The sequence below is a fragment of the Brassica napus genome, chromosome A9 (assembly GCF_020379485.1).
Source record: "Brassica napus cultivar Da-Ae chromosome A9, Da-Ae, whole genome shotgun sequence".
Taxonomy (NCBI): domain Eukaryota; kingdom Viridiplantae; phylum Streptophyta; class Magnoliopsida; order Brassicales; family Brassicaceae; genus Brassica; species Brassica napus.
The window spans coordinates 36,297,531-36,321,107 of NC_063442.1; the positions used below are offsets into that span (position 1 = coordinate 36,297,531).

Consider the following 23,577-nt stretch of genomic DNA (forward strand, 5'->3'; position numbering starts at 1 on the left):
AGTGGTGATTTTGATGCAAGAGCATTATTGGAACCTTTGTAGAGACTACATAGATGTCAGTTCACACAGGAAGCAGACAAAAGACGCTTTAGTGCTGAGATGCATTTGAATCAAACAAGTATAAGCCAAACTTACCATTTCAACCCCCGTTAATACATGCTAAACTGTTAGCTTTATACGTGTCTGTATTGGCTTCAGTGAAGAATTGAAGGAGCTTGAAGGTTTCTTAGAGGAGGTAACAGGAGATGAGGAGACTATGAATACAAAAACGTGAAAGAACAAAAAGACTTGTGGCAGTCACAGTCACAGGTTAGTCCTTGTTCTAATCTCCTAACAATATCTCACTTTTATGTGTAAACGTAATCTCAAACACAAACATTTACGTTTGAAACAATCTGAGATAGAAGGATATTTTGAAGTATAGGATGTGAAAACTTTTGGGGGGAAATTTATAACAAAATATATGGGTAGGCATGTATCCCAACTAAATAAAATGTCATTTCAAAGTATGTAAATGTTATCTGATTTGAAAAAAATTGTAAATTGTCTAGTATCCAAAGAAGTTTTTTATTAAACAAAAAATAATATAGATAGCAAAGAACTCAAACTAATGAATCAGTACAAAAACATTAAAGACGCAACAAAAAAACAAGCAAAACACACATATATTTATATATATGTATATTACTCTCATAAATCATTTGGGATTGTAGAAAAAATAGAATGTTCCGGTTTGTGATGGCATTCAAAATCGAGGTGAACAAAAGCTCTTTCCACTTCTGGAAGTTCTTCAAGCTTTATTTGCAATGATTCACCAATTGCATGAGCTTCTTTTAATGGTAAATCCTCTGGAAGTTCTATATCCACCTGCCAAAACACATATATAATAACATATGTTAAACTTAATTACGAATTAACCAAACCTCATAAATTTATGATGTAATATAAATTATGCAGTGGTCAAGTGCATTTAGAAATTGACATCTAAATTTTAACTATATGTTTGCAACATGAATGTGTTTACATACATAGACATACCTCAACAAAGTAAAGAACACCAAAGGTATAGGCACGAACGGTATCAACACGTTTGATGTTATCGGCGCCTTGTCGCAACACTAGATATGTCAACTTCTGTAATACTTCCGGTGGAGCTGATTGTCCGATCAATGAGACTACACATATACAAAACACATAATGATAAATAACCCAATCTTATTAAATAGAAGAGTATATAAAAGAATATTACAAATTTTACCTGCATTTTCCATAACGGTCCCTGACCAATTGATAATAGTGTAGATGGCTAAAACAATAGCACCAGCCGGGTCAATCCACCAATAAAAAGCATTTCCAAGAACAGCCGCAACCAAGCCGAGAACGTTTGTTACCACATCAAAGTAATGATCCTATATCAAATGTCACAAATTAATCCCTATTTTATAAGAGATTATTAAATATATACACATATATATATATATTACCTTTGCATATGCACGGACTATATGATTTCTCGAGCTTCTACAGTAGATCCATAAGACAAGTTTAATAACGGTTGCACTTAGCATGATTGAACATAACCAAACCAATTGGTCATGACTCATTTTCTCTGAAGGTTCATTTTTAATCAATTGTTCAGTTGCCTCAAGCAGTACTTGGAACCCTACACAAATTATATGGTTAAATTATCATTACATTTTCATCAAGAAACTTGTAATATATAGTTTTGGATTGTATAAGTTTTTTCGATGCAAATAAATATATATACCAAGAGTGGCCATAACGGCGGCAAAAATGATGATTCCAACGGGTTGAACCCTAAGTTTTCCAATGGGATATTTGTAAATATTAATGTTCTTCATTGACAAATGTGTAAACCAAAGTATTCCTCCCGCCATTAGATCAAGCAAAGAGTCGAGTGTTGATGCTGCAACCGCTATGGATCCACTTTTTATCGTAGCATATATCTACACGTTATATAACATTTGATGAACAGATTAAATAAATATATACATCACATACGGCTCACATCAATGTATAATAAGTCAATAAAAAAGTCACACCTTGAGAGCAAGTAAAAAGATGTTAGCCCAATTAGAGATTTGCATGGCTCTCTCTTGTGCAGCTCTCTCGGCTTGATCTTCCACTTGGCTTTGTTCATCCATGACATATTTTTCTGACCGTGCTACAAAACTTTCTACTTCCTCAAAGGATTTTAATGTTGCCAATTGTCGCTCGTAGTACTCTTTCTCGTCTTTAAATCAGAATATTTAAGAAATTAAGCATTCTTGGTTTAGTGAGAATATCATCTAACTTATATAAGTACGACACTTAAGTTATGTGTGTGTATACACTTACCTTTTTTGAGACCTACGGCTTTGGATATATCAATGTCGAAAGGGTCTTCAGGATCGATTTTGGATCGAAGTTTATGAGGTAAATCCGTGAAAAAGTTCGATTTCATCGTAGAGACATTACTGGTTAACTTCGGTTTCTGAATCTCAGCCTCATGATCTTTTGACCAAAGCAACGGTGTTTCCGTAGAGTTGACTTCCATTTCTTGGAAAGTTTCGCCAAATAAGCATGAGATAAGGCATGGATAATTTAGTTGAATTTGGATGTGAAATAAAAACTCTTTGAATGAATTAATAAACCAAATAAAGAAATATATACCGATGATATCCAGATGAAATCTTCTGCTTGGAGATGATGAACAAAGAAGAGGATAAAGGATTGTCCACAAAGACTAGCTTTATAGATAAATATAAGGAATTTAGTTGATTTTTTGGATTAATTAATAAATTATTATATGAAATAAAATTATTAATAGAGACAAGACATAGTACTTGCCCACATGATTTCAACAAGGCCTGTCAGATTAACGCCTCAATAGGAGCTTCTTGTTCTGTGACGATTTTGTCTTCAGGGTACATGACAAATGTCATTTTCTTATTGGCTAAACGACACATGCAATTTACATGGTTGTAATTGCATAGTACAAAAATGAACCAGCTTTCCGAACCCTAATCAAATGAGTGTGTCTCAACAAAAATCAAATTTAGAATTTAAATACAAGTAAATGAAACCTTCAATTATTCAACCATGAACGGTCTGAGATCCTTTGAATAATTATTAGTCTATAGGTTCTTTCTCAGAGCAGACTTGATGACATTCTTTTGAAGTTGCTTTTCCAGACGGTAATATACATGGTGTGGAGGGAGAGAAACTCTATAAGACACTGGGGCAGTTATAACTTATATTTCGGTGGAGGCTCTCACTCGTGCCACTAACAGGTCCATTCGGAATCGCATTACTTCTCCGAAATATACTAGAAGTTATAAGTTGGAGTGGTTATATTACGGAGATGGTTTGCAATGAGTCCTTTCTGATTTTTTCTTCCTTGTCTTTAGATTAGAACACAAACTCTCTCCTATAGATAAATAGATTACATTGCTCATTGTAAAGTGATTTGTACCATCTGATCAATAAATTTGATATTCCATAAAAAAAAGTCATCCAAATAATACACAAAAACATCATTTGACAAATGAAATCATGATAGCTAGAGAGCAGAATGAAATTATGCGAAAATATAAAGTCAACAGCCTTTGGAATTTAGACCTACATATATATAGCTTAGTACATGAACAATCAGGAACAATTGTATGATGACACGTATAGATCTGTTAAAATCTATTAACTGATACTATATTATAATTATTTTGTAAACATCACATAGAATAAACAAATGCTCACATATGTAAAGCACGTTCACTACAAACTCCATATCCTAGTCATGTTTGACTGGTATTACATATATCTAATGTATACATCTGGTAATACATTTAAATGCCATCAGGAGACTTCAGGAACATGCCCGGAAGCTTACTGATCTTCGACCTTTTCTTTAAGAAAGGAAAACAATTAGAATCATGTAACTTGCTTGAAGCTTATATTCAATAATTTAATCAGAAAATCTCAAATTATATATTGATCACAAAACATTATAAGGAAATATTAGCTCATATTACCATTTATAATTCGTTAAATGTAACACTCATAAATTAAAAAATCAACCAATTTTTTTCAAGCTGTTCTAAATTATTTAATATATTTAAATATTGAGTCAGGTTTATCCGTGGCTAAATAAATCAACCAATTTTTCCATTTATAAAGTAACATTTTTATTCTTTTGTTCATCACTTTATTTCTCCCTCTATTTTTCCTTTAATTTTGAAGTAAAATATGAAGTGAGGTTAGAGATGCCTTTAGAGAAGTTCTTTAATCAGCTTAATATTGAGAAAAAATGAATCCGCGTAATTCATTTTATTGGTCAAAGTTTCCTATAAAATTTTATAAACTAATGCACATATAATTGATCTTCGGAGAATTTATTATGTCGATCCTGGAATGAAGATAACATGTTAATGCTCCTCACAAAAGCGTTCTAACACACCATTATCTTATCGTATCTCTCGAACGATATCTATAGGTTTAGTAATATTTGTTTGATATATTGTTCTTTGACACCATACATAATACATTGATGAGTATATATTACGTATGTAGCCATCTTACCTCTAATCTTCAAGGCGATTTATCAAACGAAGTTAGAAAAGTGACGTCTTCTTCTCGTGTACATATTTACCAAAGAAAAAAGTACACCAAAGTTGGTCTATTGGCCTTAAACACACTGTTAATACAAATGTGTGAAAGTAAATTAGTTTCAAATTAGAGGGCTACACGGGATTTCTATTATTAAGCCATATTCTTGAACCGATCAAAACCAGATCGTTGTTGGGGGTTCGTGTTTGTGTACTTCCTGAGTTAGATAGGCCCAAGTTAGAAATGAGTACACCTTAATTGGGTCTGATTGGGCCTATATTGGGCCTTTTCTCACTGTTTTTCTCCCCGTTTGGTGAAAGTGTCTTCTATATTCTTCTCTCTTTCCTTTGCTTATAGGTGTGTTTGTATACTCAGGGAATTGTCTGAGGTAAAATTGATCATTTTTAGCCTCATCCACGTTTTCATGTGTAAGAAAAAATTTATGATTGATATAATCATTCTTTGATAATTACAAAACGTCCAGAAGCTACAGGTTTATGATTTTTTACTTGTCATGTCCTGGTTAAATAACAAAGGCCTCTGATAGGGAAAACGACTGAATACCATTTAATTTTCTTGCTTATCTTCACACCTTTAATAGTAAAACTTGAAGAGCACTGTCCTTTTTTCACACAAACTCACTGTTACCACAAACCAAGGTCTGCTATAACTGTGATCTACACCTGTTACATAAACGTGATAGATGATATTACTCAATAATATCACATATTACTCTTGTGTCCCTCTGTCATTACAGAATGCAATATTTTCAATTTGAGATAGTGGTGGATTGATATTACCTGCTAGCGTTACATGTGTGTTTCTTTTTCCTTTTCTGTAGTCATCAGTGACTTTTCAGAAAGCACCCGAGTTGTATAACTCTTTCTCTGAGTATTGACATTTGTTGGTTAGGCACTTCAAAAGCTTTCCCAACTAACAATCACCTCATGTTGATGCCTCTTCAAGTGCTTCACAATAATGGACTTCTCTGTTGTTTAGTCATGTCATCAAAGTGGCACACACCTTGTGCTTGAACTTGGAAAGTTTAGTAGCTAAACTAAAGTCATGTATAGTATAGTTGCCAAGTAAACAACAATATGTACCTGTAGCATAATTATGCATATTGATATCAAGCGTACCTGTAGCATAAGTGTGCATATTGATATCTAGCGTTCAACATCTCGTGATCTATTATGTTACTGTGCAATCTGAATATTGACTCTTGTCTCTTACTGTTTCTTTACCCTGTCCTGGCTTAATGCTGCAGTTGCTTGATTGGCCACAGTATCTTCTTGTTCCCAAGTTAAAAAATAGTCATGGAACTACATGAGCCTCGGTAGCTACCGTTACCTATGGATTGATCAGCTTTGGCTATTATAACTCTCTTAAGAGTGATGCAATTAATCACCAAAAGAAAGGATACAAAGCATAGAGATGATGAAATATAGGAATCAGAGGGAAACAATCATCTCAATTATCCAACCACATGGTCTTTGCTTTTAACCTTTAACTTTCCTAGTTAGTGCTCTGAGATGTGTACTGTTCGAACTATCATACTCAGTTTTGCAATTTTCTTTCCTTCTAGGGGTATGGGCGACTGTTCTTTAGATTCTACCAAGTTCTTTGCACATCTTCAAAAAACAACTGAACACAAAAAGTGGTCCTATAAGATTTATACAATGTCTTTACTTGTGCCTCTTTTCACCACCTTGTCCACTCATCACATGCTTCCTTCTCAATTGCAGTAACTGGTGGGTCCACTGTAGCTGCGACTGATGTGAAAGTCTTTTGACATCATTCTACTAGTAGATAGTTTCCTTAAACTTCCTATTATATGATAAAATACTAATGTAATTCCCAACTGGTACTGTTTGTAGCTGGGGAACTGTTCCGTGAGGGCATATGCGTCATTTCACTCATTCTGTATCATTTGTTTTGATACTACATTTGGTGACAACTGAAGCATCCTTATTGCAAAAGTTATGTTCAAACATGTCCACAAAAATTGTCTAAAGAACCTTATCACTTCCCTTTTGATCTACAGGCTAAGGCTGCAGCATCTGATCCAATATTTCATTTAAAATTGATGGAAACTGTTCCACGACTAAAGTACTCAGGGCAGGAAAATCATCACTATGTCGCTTTCTGCAACCTCTCAAACTTATCTATTGCTTTAGGTTGGTGTCACTGATATTGATATTGCTAATGTTAGTTTGATATAAGACATCATGCTACAATGTTTAAAGATATAACTGGTTAGAGAAAAGTACACGGGAAGAAGTGTTGTGATGTTGCATTGCATCTAATGGCATTTTCCCGTTAGAATGTCTAGCATATCATTTTCCATTTCCTTTCATAAGAGACTTGATTTAATCAGATTTGCTCACTTCTAAAAATAAAGCACATAATGTAACCCTCACGAGTTGTTTCATATTGCATTATACTGGTCGAAGGTGAGAATCAATGCTTCTTATATTCTGTGACTAAAAGTATTGCCACATATGGAAACTCGTACGCTCTTCTGGATCCTTGGCCTAAACACAAACCGTTGCTACGTTTTCCTATAATATTAATGTTTTGATTTGATAGTTCAACATATGTAACAAAACTACATGGTTAATTAGGTGCAATAATTTTTTTTCCCCCATGTTTTTGTCCCAAAAACACTTTTCGGATCATTACCGTTTTCTGATATCTTGTAGGGCATATTTTAGATATGGGTTCAATCAAAAGCTGTCCTTTTGAATGCAACAAGACGGACCCGTCATACTCATTCGCGTTGGCATCTGTTAAGTGGAGTCTACGGTATGTGAATCACAACTCTTTGAGTTCATTGATAACGATATATACATATATATTGGAGAGAGATTTTTTTATTCCTTTGGTTTGCCAAAAAAGACACCATAAAAGTAGAAAGCTTGAGAAACTTTGCTTTGCTTTAGCTTCTTGATTATGTTCTTTACTCGAAACTACAAAGTTAAGAGAATAGTCACGTCAGGGGCAGATGAAAAAGCTCTATCACAAACTCTACATTTGTGTTCTATGATGGACCACTCCACTCTCTTTGTTTCTCTCTCTACACCATTTTGTCTTGTACATTGTCTTCACTTACCCATACGCACCAAATCATCATCTGAGCTTATTTCCATCTTGAGCTATATTATTCTTTGTTAAAATCTTGAGTTTTTTTTTACCATTGTATGGAGATGAGTCAACTAAAAAATTTCTATTCATCAAGATGTGTTTTTATGATCCTATTTTGAAAATTTCTATTTGAGTCGCTGAGTGATATTAATTGAATATTCATTACTATGTCCGACTGACCATTTGTCTGGAAATTTGTCTGAATTTTGTCCGAAACAATTATGTTAATTGGAAGCTGAATCTTCAAAGACATATAATAGCATGTGGACACGTGAAATGATAAAATTCGTTTCTATCATTTACGCACGCTTGGAAAAAAAAACATATAATTGAGTTCTTATTATATATGAGTGATGAGCATCAGAAACATCATCAAATGTTAACGAAATAAATTACGTTAACGTACGTAAGATCCACACATCGTACATTTTCTCATTCACATACCTACCAGTTTTTCTTTCTCTAAAAGTTCATAACATTCTTAAATTTTACTAAATGAACTGGTTAAAACATGTGTGGAATAGATATTATAGTTTTTTTTTCTGTGACGTTAAAGATTAAGATCAAGACTCACATGATCTTGCACATTAGGACTCAAACCGTACCGGTATGAAGACATGCGGTTCTGAGCTGCGGAGCCACCCACTTGTAACGGTGGATGCGGCTGAGAACCAGCCAAGGATGATAAAATTGAGTTATCAGAAGAGACATGACTAGTAAACGCAGCGTTTGGGTTATAAACGCCTCTAAAGCTGGAAGATGAACGCCATAGTCCTAATGGACTCCCATTGATCGGCCGTGTGTGAAACGAGGACGACGGTCCTGAACCTGGAATGTTTCCTCCATAGAACCTAGCGGCCGGTAAAGATGTGCTGCTCCACGACGGGTAGTGACGGTAACCATATAGATTAGCGTCGGGATGGTGGAAATAAGAGGACGCACCGCGTTTGGCGAGCTGGCGTTCTCTTTTGTGAGCGTTTTGGTGTCCACCTAGGGCTTGTGAAGTAGGGAAGTTTCTAAAACAATAGTGACACTCGAATCTCCTGTTGTTGTTGCTTCTGCTATTGTCTTTACCGTTATCTCCGGTTTGGTCGTCTTCTGCTACTTCTTCATCTTCTTTGTGTTTGGTCTCGGAGTGGTCTTGTTGACTGGTGGTACCGGAGTATTCTCCAGTGGTGAAATCTTTGCCGAAGAGACGAACGGGTTTAGGGTTCTTGTCTTTGGAGGGAGGACGACGGAAGAAAGGAAGTTGAGAGAAAGATTCAACGTTCATGAAATCTTTAGTTTCTCTTTCTGCATTTCTTTCGTCCATTGAGCGAGAGATAGATAGGAGCGATACTTGAATATTGGAGTTGTGAGACTGTGACTGTTCCAGAGAGAAAGACAACGTTTATATAGAACTGACTGTTTCCCATTTTCTTGTTGTATTATTTCGTTTGACAGAAGGTTGATAACATCTAATTATTTTCTAAAAGGTTGATAGTTTTTTTTAAAACATCTGGGACGAAAGTAATCTCAAAGAGAACTTATCAACGCTTACTCTAGTCTAATTTTTTTAATGAAGTTTAAAATATGATTCTATTAACTAAACAATATCAACTAAGCTTCTGACCAAATTTGAATAAAAAATCGATGGGTTTATTTATATCTTGCCTCTCAAGTTCTTCTTCTTACCACTATACTACCGCTGCTGATTGATGGTTTAACCATTTTATTTTAAGAGTGGTGAACATATATGTTACTGTTAGTTAGTAAGGCCAAAAACTTAGTTGAGTTTCTTCATTTAATGTTTTACTAGATTTTGACCCGCGCTTTTTGAAGCGCGAGTTTTTTCCGATTAAGAATATTGTTTGATTTGAATTATTATTTTGTTTTTGATGGTTTGAAGTATATTATTAAGTTATAAAGTGTTATTATATCGAAAAAGTAAAAGAATTTTAGTTTAAAATTATATAATTTATCAAATAGTTTATTTTAGATTTTATATGTGTATTCTTATATTACAACGTCATCGTTGCATTTTGTGTGTATTTTTAAGAGTTATATTTGTTGAGTTGATGAGACAAAAAATTTACTTGGCAGATTTTGGGCTAATCTAATAGTATATATATTATAGAATTTTTAATAGTTTTAGCAGTATTTTCATACCCGAACCAAACCTAAAGTCTCAGAAGTAAATCAGGTGATTCATATAAATTTGGTCTGAATTTTGTTAAAACTTTATATATAAAAATCTGATAAAAGTCGGTAAAAACGTAAAAAGTATCATTAACCTGCTATCCAATATTGGTTGACCCGATAAAATCCCATATAAATTGGATGATATTTTTTCAAAACTCAATTCAAACTTTTGAATCAAGCTTTGAAGCACGGGGTTAATACTTTTTCAAAAGAGAAAAATCTTGTTTAACTTAGGTATTCCAAACCTAGTGAAGAGTTTATACAAATCTCAATGTGTTTAGTGTATAATATATGATTGAATAACCCGCAGAAACCTGCAAGCTTGAAACTCAAATAATATAAATATTAATTCTGGACCTTATTATATTTGTAAATTTATTTTGTTATTTAAATTGAATTACAGAAGTGGACTTGTATTTGAGCATCTTTTATACTAAACATTATTTGTTGCCCAAAAAAAAAATACTTATCATTATTTTGGATTTTAGTAATTGTGCTTCATAAGTCAAAATCAAAACTTATTTTTTTATAAAAAAAAAGAGAGAATATGGAGCAATATTTTCAAAATTATTTGTATTTTCTAATTTTCCATAATATAGTTTAAGTGGTTGTATCTGAATTATAGTAAAACTGAATTTTTAATATAGTATTATTTTCTGTATCATCATTTTTCAATAATTTCTGAGTAATAGTATTTAAAAATATAATTAATTTTTAAGTTTGTAATTTATCATCATTAACTACTAAAAATATCTTAAAATAAAACTGTATTTTAAACAATTAAAAATATTTATCTTTCTGGAACAAAAAGAATATATTACTAACACTTTGGATCACATTATTACTGGGAACAACAATAAGATATCATGATCGAGAATTAAGGAAATAGACACAACATTTATGGAGAAAACAAAATAGGGAAAATTGTTTTTTTAGAGCAAAAAAATATAAACATTGTCCTAATAGAATAATCCCAACCTATAATTGTCTCATTAAGCTAATAATTTTGAAAATCCCAGTTTAGTCCTTCGAAATACAATTTTAAAACTAACTGTAATACATTAAATTAATATATAATATACAGAACCAATTAAAAAAAATTTAAAAAAAAAATTCCCAAATCAAAACCCCTAACCCTAATTATTTCAGTCTCGTTCTCTAGGCCTCTCTAATTCTGGTGGGGACAAAGTCAACAGGTCTCTATTGGTGGGGAGACAAAGATACCGACTCAAATCTCGTCTTCTCCGGCGTAAATCTCTTCTTCTCCGGCTTAATATCTTCTTCTCCGGCTTAATCTCTTATTCTCTCATGTAAAACGAAGGTAACATCGACACTTCTCATTCCTATTTTGTTTTAAATCCTCTTTGCATGTTCTTTAATCGATAATAGTTCTGTGAAAAGCAAATAGATTAGTGCTTCTGTATATTTTTTTGTGTTCTTATCAATCGATTTAAGAACACACCAGTTTGTTATATGTGTTTGTGTTTCTGTTGTTATCAATTTGTGATTACCATAAGAACCTACAGTTAATCTATGTTACATGTGTATGTAATCTTATCAATTTGCTTTACCATACGGGTTTGTCAATCGATATTTTTAAGAGATTGGTTAGTTTTGATTTTGTGTCATTGTTGTTGATGTTGGTATCGCCAGCGCAGACACTAGAAGATATGTAATTTGGCACTAATCCTGGTACTATCGGGTTAATGGGTCAGTTCACCAAACCGTTGGATCATCTGAGTTTGTACTTATGAAGGAGATTGGATGCTCGTTGGTGATGTTCCATGGAGGTAAAAGAACTAAAAACCATCTCTTAATGTCTGATGAATGATTTACAATGATCTAATCTGGGTTTTGTATATATCTTAGAATGCTCATCACCTCGGTGAAAAGGCTTCGTGTGATGAAAACGTCTGAAGCTAATAGTCTCGGTACGTAGACTATCTTGTCTTGACTTATGACATTGTTTGTTGAAACATATAATGAAAAACTTGAACTAAAACATCTTAGTATATAATATGCAGGATACTTGTGAAGCAAGTAAAAGGAAGAAACAGAAGCTAGGTTGATCTTATTCAGTTTGTGATGTTTCATTGGTTCTTCTAATGTTCTTTAAGGGTTTTTTTTTGGCTTGATGTCTTTTGTTTTACTGTTGCTATTACTATGGAAGAGAATGCTCTTTATTTGTTTTACTACACTGTAAATATTTGAAGCTTGTCTAATATCATTTTGTGGGTTTAGTTTATGAGTTCACTAACTGATCCAAGAAACAGATCCACATGACATCAAATGTGTTAACATATTTACTTTAGTGCTTGACGTTTCAATCTCATGGGATTCTGAGGACATTCGAAATTAATGATATAGGCCCCGAACACTAAATCATATTATACATATATCATCCTGAGCACGAAGAAGAATCTGATGGAAGATTCATACAAACAGACAAGAGTTAGGTAGATAGATTGTACCAACCATATGAAAAAGCTCCTAACTTTGTGAAAAATCAAAGGAAAATTTAGGTATTTTGAGAAGAAAGGCCAATAAGTGTTTTTTTTTCAAAAAGAAAGGCTAGTAAGTGATCTTTTATTAACAAATTCGATTTTTCAAAAATGGTAACATAATATTTCCACATATATTTGTTTTTTTTGTTTAAAAAAAAATCGGTTTTCAAAATAGGAAACTGAATATTTCCAAATATTTTTTTTCCTTATTTTTCGAAACAGATTATTCTTATCCGTAGAATACAGTTAATCTGTAGAAATTGATTTCTACATATTTTTTAGAATTTTTGTAATGTGTAGATTTTGATTTCTACATGTTTTAGATTTACAGTAAATCTGTAGAAGTCAGTTTATACTTGTTTTAGATTTATAGTAAATATGTAGAAGTTGGTTTCTACATGTTTTAGATCGGTAGGTTAAGCGCGGAATGTGTATTCTAAATATTTTTAGAATACTCTTATTTACGTAGATCATGTATTCTAAACATTGTAGATTCAATGAAAAAAGTGGATTTTGTTTTCTACTTTGTAGAATGTCAATTCTACTTTATTTAGAACATAATTTGAAATTATGATTTAAACATTTCTAGAACTGAAAAAAATACCACTAAGTTCATATAGGTATTTTATTAGTAGTTACTATTTTTCCATTTTTTTTTGTTTGTAAAACTATTTATTTAATTTATTTTCAGAAATATTAAAGGATATTATAGGTAAAAATGGTACAAATATGAGATTAGTCTAAAGGGACACAGTTTCCATTTTTTTGCTCTAAAAAACAATTTTCCCAACAAAATATCACAGTAAATTTGTGATATAGTAAAACGAGTTGGAATTATGTAAATATGTTCATTACCAAAGTACGTGAAGTTAGGTTTAGACTCTTTAAGCGCATATAACTCTCTCTAGAGAGAGAGAGAGAAGAGAGAGAGATCTCTCTCTCTCTCTCTGAGAGAGAGAGAGAGAGAGAGCTGAGAGAGAGAGAGAGAGAAGAGAGAGAGAGATCTCTCTCCTCTCTCTCTAGAGATCTAGAGCTGAGAGAGAGAGAGATCTCCTCTCTCTCTCTCTCTATCGAGCTCTCTCTCTTAGAGATCTCTCTCTCTCTCTCTCTCTCTCTCTCTCTCTCTCTCTCTCTCTCTCTCTCTCTCTCTCTCTCTCTCTCTCTCTCTCTCTCTCTCTCTCTCTCTCTCTCTCTCTCTCTCTCTCTCTCTCTCTCTCTCTCTCTGGAAGAGAGTACTTATTACATAAATGAAGTGGTCCTTACATGCTGATCATTCAATGTTGCTAAACAGATTGTTGATGTCATCAATAAAATTGAATATACAAGCCTTTGTGTGTGATATACTCATCATCATGTAGTTAAATAAAAACCATGTAGATTAATCATCAAAATGATGCGCGCAGAGAAAGTATATTGGTGACTGAGCAGAACGGTAAATTAGTATATTGTCTTGTGTACTATATTATTTGAGGTAGGCCCCAATAATTTTACATTGAGGTTTTATAGAGAGAGAAAAAAATCATATTTACAAATTACACAAAGTATTGGTACTGGTAGACCCGTTGAATGAAGTTGAACCCTACATGGCCTTAAAAGCCCACAAAGTCTCTCTGAAACCCTAACAGCAACACTTGGTTACAAACACCTTTGCTTTGCCATTAAAGTCATAGTCATATGCTTCAGAGATGAATTGGCTTTTGGTGAAGGGACCATTAACCTCTCTCTTTCTCTGCTTCTTAATTCCTCCTTTTCTTCGATGCAACTCCTCCACTACTCTTTTATCCATGTATCTTTCTTTTTAAGAACAAAATATTTTTTTTATATTAAATGTATCTATCTATACGTTCTCGTACATTGCTTCTTCTTTCTTTAATTTAAATATGTGTTTACTAATTGACATGATAGGTTATATAAATATGCACTACATGAAAAACAAACCCTTAACGGTATGGAAATTGTAAAAAAAAAATTGAGAATGATCGAAATGGTAATTTCGTAGACACTTTTATGTCGTATCTTATACGTTATTTGAATAATAAGTACTAGGTAATAATCCGCGCCTTGCGCGGAATGTGATTATTAGTTTTGTTATTTTTAATAAAAAAAAAACAAATCTATTTAATCTGGATATCGGTTCGGTTTTAAGTTATTTTTTTTGTTTTTAATCTCCTAAAATATAACTATTATTTTAAATTAATATTTATTTTGGTTTATTCTGTTAGAACGTTTGTTTTTTAGTTTTTTCGGTAAAATCCAAAAATTATTATTATTTATTTATTTTCATGTTATAAATTTTAGATAATCGTCATGTTGAACCAATGGTTTCATAGTTTCTAATTTAAGAAAAAAAATTATTAAGACAAATCATTTTACTATAATTTGGTCGGTAGTGAAAGAAACATTAAGAAAAAAAATGTTTCAACTTCCAAAAAAAAATTGATACTTCACTGGTGGTAAATACTTACACAGTGTTCACATCAAGGTGCACATGCATATGTATGTAAAAGTATATAAAAATAAATGATAAATATATAAATATATTGTTAATTAGTATTAAATAACATTTTTGTTCTAAATAATACATGAAAGATAAAATTAAAATTAATTAAAAATTAAAAAGGCTTTGACTCTGATATCCGAAATGATTTAGAATTTTAAAGAATATCTGATTTGATCCGTAAATAAAATAAAATTTAAAAAATAATTGAAAATTTTAATAATAACATTTTATTACAAAAATAAAATATTATTTAACTTTTTAAATTTTAATACCTAATATAATAAATTTAATCCATAAAAATATTGTAAAACTTATATAAACTATAATATATATAACATATATATATATATATATATATAATTCTGTACATATATGTATATATATGCATATAACAGATCAAATTTGATATCCGTTTCTAAAAATATTGGTATTTGTGATTTGTTTTTTTTAATTGTATTTTAGTAGTTGATTTACTTCGTAGAGTTACGATGTCCATATTTTTTGGTTCAAATCAAAACGGATAATGAATTGAATCAAAACTTATAAATATTTTGCCCAACTTTATCCGTAAACAATAAAAATAATATATATATATATATATATAGTTTAGCTTTTGATTCGTTATTTGTTTTGATTCGAACCGAAAAATCCAAAGTTTTATTTGAACCATGCACATAAGTTTTATATTAAAAAAATAAAAAAGTATATAGTGTGAACACATTTATGAATATAGTGTGAACGCGTTAACATATTTATTATCAAATCATTGTGAGGCTGCCACGTGTATATTATAGTGTGAATGCATTTATTACAATGCTTCTCCTTTAATATATAAGGGATAATAATTGCCGCAATCATATAAGATTGTAGCTCATACCCAAAATTGTAAACAATATATGATATAAATTAGATTGTCAATTAAATCTAATTAAACATAATAACCTATATATATAGTTACCACAGAAAATATCTAGATGATAAGCCCTATAAAATTGTGGTGTTGATATTTTTTAAACCACATAGACAATTATAATATTATAATAAAATAATATAATTTATTATTTCTATATTATAATAACTAATATATTATATTATAAAATCTTATACTAAAAAAAATATAATTTCCGACCACCAGGCCGTGAGACTTTCCCAGGTGATGTTTTCTATTTACATTCTCGTCTCTTAGAAAGAGCGGCTAAACGATCGGTTTTTATCATTTGTGAATAGAAATAGTTAATATTAAATATAAAATATATTTAGTAGATTGTTTATAAATTGTTACAATTTATGAATGCATAAAATGTTTAACTAATAATCTAGACATCTGTTTAATCGTTATAAATCTTAGGGGTTAACACATGTTATGGTTGGCACGATCCCACATGAATGAACTGAACTAGACTTGAATTTTAAAACCACAAGACCTATCATAAACGGACCGGATTGAATTAGCTACTTAATTAGCTTATAATCACAAGATTCACAACACATTTGATATACGAAACAATTATATATTTGCATGAAAGCTGAAATGAAAACAAAATTAAAGATTTAGATTTTAGGGGACAAGCATATCTTGTACCATTATGACATTGTAACTCACAAGCTATAATATACATCAATTTATGGTGATAAATAAGTAACATATTAATAGCATACATCGGCTTCTTAACAACAAACGCAAGCAAAGTTAAAGAACATGAGCCCACCGGTCTATTTAAGAGTTAGATACTCTAGATGCTAACTCTATAGTACATAGGCAATCGTTATCAACTGAATTTTTTTAGTTTTGTTAGACCCTAATATAATGCATACTACTTGTAGAGAAACATTACAAGACATAATTTTTATCACAACGTTTTGGAATCCTAGAAAAAAAATAGCGAGTTTTAATTGTGTTTTTTTGTGGACCACCATTTATATAACTACGAATGGAGAAAGCATCTTTTCAGAGTCTGCATTAACGATGTTAGATGTATGTGGGGAAGCTTTCTATAGATTGTCATATATGTCTCCCATCTCTTGTCAATTTCATTTTCATTCAAACAATACCTATCTTGTTGACTTGAAACTTTCACGTTTTGGTCAACACCCCAGCTATTTGCTCATGATTAAGCATCACTGGAAGAACTTCCGAAACGATTGAGAAATAAGAGGTAAAGAAAAGAAAACGGATCATTCTTGTATGTACGGATTTTGACTTTTTGGGCTTAGGCCCAGTCAAGTCCAATGATTTTTTTAAAAATGTGATCAGATCTATATTGGGCTTAGGCATAATGAGATCAAAAATTCAAATGGTTACACTCCCACGATGCTACTGGCAAGACAATCTCATAGACTATATTTGCGAAGTGATTTTGCCTTATGTCCTCTATACAATCATTTTTACAAAAAAATAATGACATAGTTAACAAAATTGATGACATTGCTTATAGTTAATATGACATGGACAATCACATTTATTATTCACATATATTTTTGGTAAACTTTATAGAATATAACAATAACTAATGCAATATATTTAATGTTGATTTATATTTTTGGTAAACTTCTTAAAAGATGGTAATAACTCATAAATCATCAGTAAAATAAATATATTGAAATATGTATTATAAATGTCGAAATATTATTTAATTTTTTTTATAATTATACAATTTTTATTACTAATATTTTTAAAATTTTCTACATCTATTTTAAAAAAATTAATAAATTGTTAATCGTAATTTCATTAGTTTCTTTTAGATATCTACAAATTTTATAAATATTGTTTAGTTATAATTTTTTAAATAACTATACAATTTTTATATGATTTTTTAGTAATTTTATACAAGTTGATATAATATATTTAACCAAAATAAATAGATAAAAAATTATCTAAGATTCGAATTTTAAATATATTACATATATATTATTAAATGTACTTTAAAAGAAACAAAATTATTTTTTTTCTTAATTTTATTATTAAATAATCAACTTTATATTAATATTAGTCAAAAATAATAAAATATATAATATTAATAAATTTTATTTTTAATATAATTTAATTTTTTAAAAATTTATCACTGCACATGGTGCAAGAAAACACCTAATAACACTAAAAGAGGTTTGTGATGCACTGATGGTGGTTGCTAGGACTAGAAGAAGAGTTAAGAACATAAGGAGAAGATGAACAACAAGAGTAGACATGGTGGAAGATTGCTATAGTTACAAAAGTCAACTATTTTTTTCAGTCTTTATGTTGTCAAAAGGTGATTATGGTTTCTGTTGTGTACAAAAGCTTGCATAATATATACAAAAAACAGAGTAGTTATTTTATTTTGTGTTGACACCAAAACATAGTTAATATATTTTGTTTACTCACAGCAAAAACAAGCAGTACGTGCTAACAAGCAAACTCTCCTAAAATATTTGAAATGTTAAGTGAACTATAATCATAGAAAGAAAAAGAAGAGTTGGAAAGATTCGAAACAGAGAACTGTTTTATTAAAAATAGGAAAACGTTGGAGGCATGTATGTATGATAATTATACAAACGAATCTTGAAATTGTAACTATTTCAAACGAAACTTTCATTCAAAATTGGTGCTTAGCATTTTATGATACCGCTTGTACAATGTTCTACTAGTCGTCTAATATATTCAAGGTGAGGAAATTTTCAAAAGACTTTTTAAGTGTTTCCAATTTGAAGGCATTGTAAGGTCATAAGACCTAGGGATTGATGCTACGGTAAAACATGATCGTCTTAATAGCAATATTAACAATGCAATTACAATTGAAGATATCAAAAACATGTTAAAACCTACACTAGGACTTTTATCATCGTCAACGAGCTTGTGCTTATGGCCTACAGATGAATTTATCCGTGCATCGTCAAGATCTAGCTGCTGGATACCCGTCTGCTACTGCTCATATCTGCTTGTCCTCCTGCACACACTGAAGTGTCGTCCACGACTCGCCCATTGCTCACTCTCTTACTGCACATCCATGAGATTTTACAAACTTCATATTGACTTGCCACTAATCAAAAGCAGTACGAAAACATCACTCAAACACACACACACATAAGTAGCGAAACGATTTCAACAAGCTGCAAGATGATTCCAAAGTCTCAATTTTTAACCATCCTAACAGATAAAGACTTCGACTTTCATAAGATTCTTGTAAGAAAAGAAAGAGAAGACCTTTACTTACTGGGATTGATGGAAGTGAGAGCTGCGTTGTTGTAGATACTACAAGCCTCGTCAGCTTGTCCGTTCTTCAAGTAGTAGTTATTGAAAACATAAGACGCCATCTTCTGGATACCCGTCGGGTCGTTACAAGACCCACCTTGCTGAATCGGACCGCAATCAGCGCCGCCTTATCCACAAGGTAACACTGAGGGAGAGACTCATAGTAGCCACTTCAGGGGAGAGAGAGAGGGAAGATGAAGCTACAGTAAGCGTTATGAAGATGAATCATATGGGCCCTAGTTACACTGCTTTATATCTATTTAATGGGCCGAAATCTCTTAAAGAAGCCCAGATCATTAATCACTACTCCATAAATTGCATAATATACCAAGAATTTTCAATCTTTCACCAAAAAACCCAAACTAGTTTCATTGTTCCACCTAGAGATGGCAGACAGGTTATCCCGTCTCATCCCATCCTGGATCGCAGCGGGGTTGGCTTCAAGCGGATCACAATAGGTCAAGTCTGCGCGGACCGCAGTCTTCTGCCCAAACACGCCCTACCCTCTGGATATATATAATTTGCCCCTAATAAAACTTTGTTCTCTATTAAAAATCACTTTTTAGTATTATGCTTATATTTACATAGATTTGCCTCTAATAAAAGATTTCTACATCCACCTTTATAAACCAATGTTTTATTTGTCTATATATATTAGCATCAACTTTATTTTTTAACTGTATTTTTTTTGTGAATCTAACATTAAGATATTTTACTGTTAAAAGTATCAAGAAAAGATGGAAGATCTAAGACAATTTACAATGTATATATTGAATAAAAAAGTCTACAGTTGAATCATTATAATTAAATTGGTATGTTGAATAACGACTTAATGTTATGTATTATTTGATGTTAAAAACATTTCACATGTTGAATAAGAATGAAGTAGGCACCACTAATGCCAAATTTTAGCTTATAAATATGTTTTTTGACATTTTATGACATCATAGTTATTTAAAATCAATTATCTAATTATAAATAATTTTCTTTTTATATGAAAAATTATTATTTATTATTATTTATAGATATATATATTATTATTTAATTTGAACTTGTATCAAAATTTTATTAAACAAAACCATTATAGTGCATAAAATGAATGTGTTTTGAATTTATTAGATAAAGGAAAGAACAAAAATATTATAGAGCGGAAGATGAAAAATAGTATGTTAGATCTTGATCAAACCATTGTGCTACTCTAAGAATAATGGTCAATTTTTTTTTTTGGTTAAAAACAAAAAAAAAATTGATAGAAGGGCATTTGATAACTTTTTTAGAAGTCTAAGGGGCATTTCAGATTAAACCCATAAATTTAAAGATCTAGTGCTTGGTCTCGTCTGGCTGCATATAGAGGTCAAATGGATTTAATTTAGAGTTTTCATAACTGGTCTGGTTCGGTATATTTACTTCAAATTGACAATCCAGATATATATATTTTCATGTGTTGCAAAAACCGGCCCGGTCTGACCGTTAAATGTGTATTTTGATCTACTACACTAGGAACACCAATTTAACTCATTGATTCACCAACTAAGACGTGCAATCAAATAACTTTTAATTATATTATTGTTTAACCATCGAAGTTTAAATTTATTCTAAAAAATATGTAACAGGAAAGCGTGAGTATAACACTAGGAACACCATTTTAACCCATTGATTTACCAACTGAGATGCGATCCAACTCCTAAGTGCTAATTAGAGCAATCAACTCGAAAATATATCCAATGGAACTCTTTGGCCTTCTAATAGATGTCGAGTTCATATTTTCTAGTTTCGAGCTTATTTTGTTTTCTTTTATTCCGAGAGCTCAAAACTCCATTGATGATTCTCTTGTAAAGCCGGCACTCTGTAATGGCTCTTCTTCTCCCTTGTACTGAGCTGGCCAGTAGTCTAAGTATGTTGTTTGTTCAAAAAAAAAAGACGTGCAATCAAATAATTTGTGATTTTATCATTGTTTTTAAACATCTAATTTTTAATTTATTTTATTAAAAGTAATCTGCAACCAGAAATGTTAATTTATTTTCCTTTGTAGCATATGACTAGGATAAGACCCGCGCCTTGCGCGGGATTAAGTTATTATTTTTATTATATTTTGGAGAATGAAACAATAGTTTGGCTTCATTTGGATTACGGGTGTTCAATCCAGATATCGGGTTGGTTTCGGTTCGGTTCAGTTTTTTTCGGTATTTGGTTAGTAAAATATAACTACTATTCTAAATCCATATTTACTTTGACTTTAGTCTTTCACATACTTTTGAAAGATTTCAACTGGACGACTAAATTGATCAGCCAATCTTGTTGCTTTAAATCATTAGTGTTTATATATATATATATATATATATTATTTAGTTTGAATATTTATTAAATAAAAATTCATATGCGTTATATTTTATGATTATTTGTAACTTATTATAACAAAAAAATAATCTATTGATCACAAAATTTTCAGAGTGGGAATATTCAAATTTCTAATAATATATAGACGTTTTGAAAAATTCAAATATAACATATAAGAAAAAATATAAATGTTTTTATTATATATTTAATGTGATTTTTTAATATCTTTCAATAATATAAAATTAAAAAAAAGAACTAAGATACCAAAATTGTTATCAAATATTTATTATTCATAATAATTAATTTTCATATATACGTTAATCATATTAGGTAATTTCGTAGCTTCTAATAAAGGAAAGTGCAAAAAAATTTTGGTAGATTATTTATCAATTCGATAGTTAGTTTAATAAAAATATAATGTAAGTCAAGATGGACCAACCTATTTTTCTAAGAATAGTATATTTTATACAGTCATTTATTAAATGAGAATTTATAATCATACAGTTTTATGATCATTCATATCATTTTATAACTGAATATTTAAATCATCGATAACAAAATTTTCAATGTGAAATCGTGAATAAGTTTATAATTTATAAATGTTTTTGAAAATTCATTGAAAGTTTAAATATTAAAATATTTATGTAATCTTATGGTATATAGTATAATCTATATATATATATATATATGTTTTATTATTAAATGATATTTTTTACTCATATAGTTTTAAAATAATGTGTATCTTCTTATAATATTAAATAAAAGTTCATATTAATATAATTTTATGATCATTTGTAACTTATTATGACAAAAAGAATAATCTATTGATCACAAAATTTTCAGAGTGGGGATCTTCAAATTTCTAATAATTTATAGACGTTTTGAAAAATTCAAAATATAACATATAAAAAAAATTAAAAATGTTTTTATTATATATTTAATGTGATTTTTAAATATATTTTAATAATATAAAATTAAAAAAAGAACTAAGATACAAAAGTTGTTATCAAATATTTATTATTCATTATAATTAATTTTCATATATACGTTAATCATATTAGGTAATTTCGTAGCTTTTATTTAAGGAAAGTGCAAAAAAAATTTTGGTAGATTATTTATCAATTCGGTAGTTAGTTTAATAAAAAATATAATGTATGTCAAGATGGACCAACCTATTTTTCTAAGAATAGTATATTTTATATAGTTATTTATTAAATAAGAATTTATAATCATACGGTTCTATGATCGTTCATATCGTTTTATAAAAAATATTTAAATCATCGATAACAAAATTTTCAATCTGAAATCTTTAATAAGTTTATAATTTATAAATGTTCTTGAAAATTCATTGAAAGTTTTAATATTAAAATATTTATGTAATCTTATGGTATATAGTGTTTAATATATATATATATATATTTATTTATTTTATTATTAAATGATATTTTTTACTCATATGGTTTTAAAATCATGTGTATCTTCTTATAATAAAAATGTTAAACCATTGATCATTAATTTTTAACATAATAATTTTAATAGTTTTAGTCATTTATTGTCGTTTTTAAAAATTCAAAATATAACATATACGAAAAAATCTAAATTTTATTTTTATAGCTAATTTGATTGTTTAATTTATTTTAATAATATAAAATTAAACAAAAAAATGATGGAGGAGATATACATTGTTATCAAATCTTTATTATTAAACTCATTAATTGTCATATATATATTAGTCATTTATGGTAATTCCGTAGGTTTTATTTAAGGAAAGAAAATATCATATCATATCATTATATCATATAGTTTGATCAACTTATGTATCTAACAACATATAAAAATCGAATGTGGACCTACTTATTTTTCAATTGAATGTAATTGACTACCTAATTGAGTGCCACCTATGCATTGGGGCCTCTTTTAATTAATACAAAATTGAGGTTACATCTTTTCAAATGTTCCTCAATTAATATATAAGGGATATAGTATAAAGATGTTTAACACACAAAAATGGTATGAAGATGTATTTTTAGACCCAACTAGAGGATTGACTTGAGTAAAGGAAATAAAAGGACTCAATG

At 30.2% G+C, this 23,577-nt stretch overlaps 2 protein-coding genes and 1 long non-coding RNA gene across 3 annotated transcripts; all 3 read right to left on the reverse strand.

Annotated features, from left to right (window-relative positions):
• Positions 1 to 551: 551 nt before the first annotated feature.
• On the reverse strand, positions 552 to 2,847 carry LOC106365021 (putative metal tolerance protein C3). Its single transcript, XM_013804483.3, has 8 exons — positions 2,674 to 2,847; positions 2,359 to 2,559; positions 2,064 to 2,254; positions 1,769 to 1,967; positions 1,485 to 1,663; positions 1,259 to 1,409; positions 1,039 to 1,175; positions 552 to 867 (listed from the first exon to the last, which is right to left on the reverse strand). The coding sequence occupies exons 2-8, from the start codon at positions 2,555 to 2,557 to the stop codon at positions 691 to 693; spliced, it is 1,233 nt and encodes a 410-aa protein (XP_013659937.1). The 5' UTR covers positions 2,558 to 2,559; positions 2,674 to 2,847; the 3' UTR covers positions 552 to 690.
• Positions 2,848 to 8,061: 5,214 nt separating this feature from the next.
• Positions 8,062 to 9,471, reverse strand: LOC106364970 (zinc finger protein GIS). Its single transcript, XM_013804440.3, has one exon. The coding sequence runs from the start codon at positions 9,059 to 9,061 to the stop codon at positions 8,300 to 8,302; it is 762 nt and encodes a 253-aa protein (XP_013659894.1). The 5' UTR covers positions 9,062 to 9,471; the 3' UTR covers positions 8,062 to 8,299.
• Positions 9,472 to 18,655: 9,184 nt separating this feature from the next.
• Positions 18,656 to 21,084, reverse strand: LOC106365017. The gene is made up of 2 exons (XR_001273384.3): positions 19,125 to 21,084; positions 18,656 to 18,907 (listed from the first exon to the last, which is right to left on the reverse strand). It is a non-coding gene; the product is annotated as an uncharacterized LOC106365017 (long non-coding RNA).
• Positions 21,085 to 23,577: the final 2,493 nt, after the last annotated feature.

What these genes read in the sequence shown, in the direction of transcription:
- LOC106365021 (XM_013804483.3), bottom strand. Translation starts at nt 2,557, where the DNA reads ATGGAAGTCAACTCTACGGAAACACCGTTGCTTTGGTCAAAAGATCAT. An exon ending in GACCGTTATGGAAAATGCAG is followed by an intron (nt 1,176 to 1,258) that starts GTAAAATTTGTA and finishes GTATATGTGTAG; the next exon opens with TCTCATTGATCGGACAATCA. An exon ending in GTGTTCTTTACTTTGTTGAG is followed by an intron (nt 868 to 1,038) that starts GTATGTCTATGT and finishes GTGTTTTGGCAG; the next exon opens with GTGGATATAGAACTTCCAGA.
- LOC106364970 (XM_013804440.3), bottom strand. Translation starts at nt 9,061, where the DNA reads ATGGACGAAAGAAATGCAGAAAGAGAAACTAAAGATTTCATGAACGTT.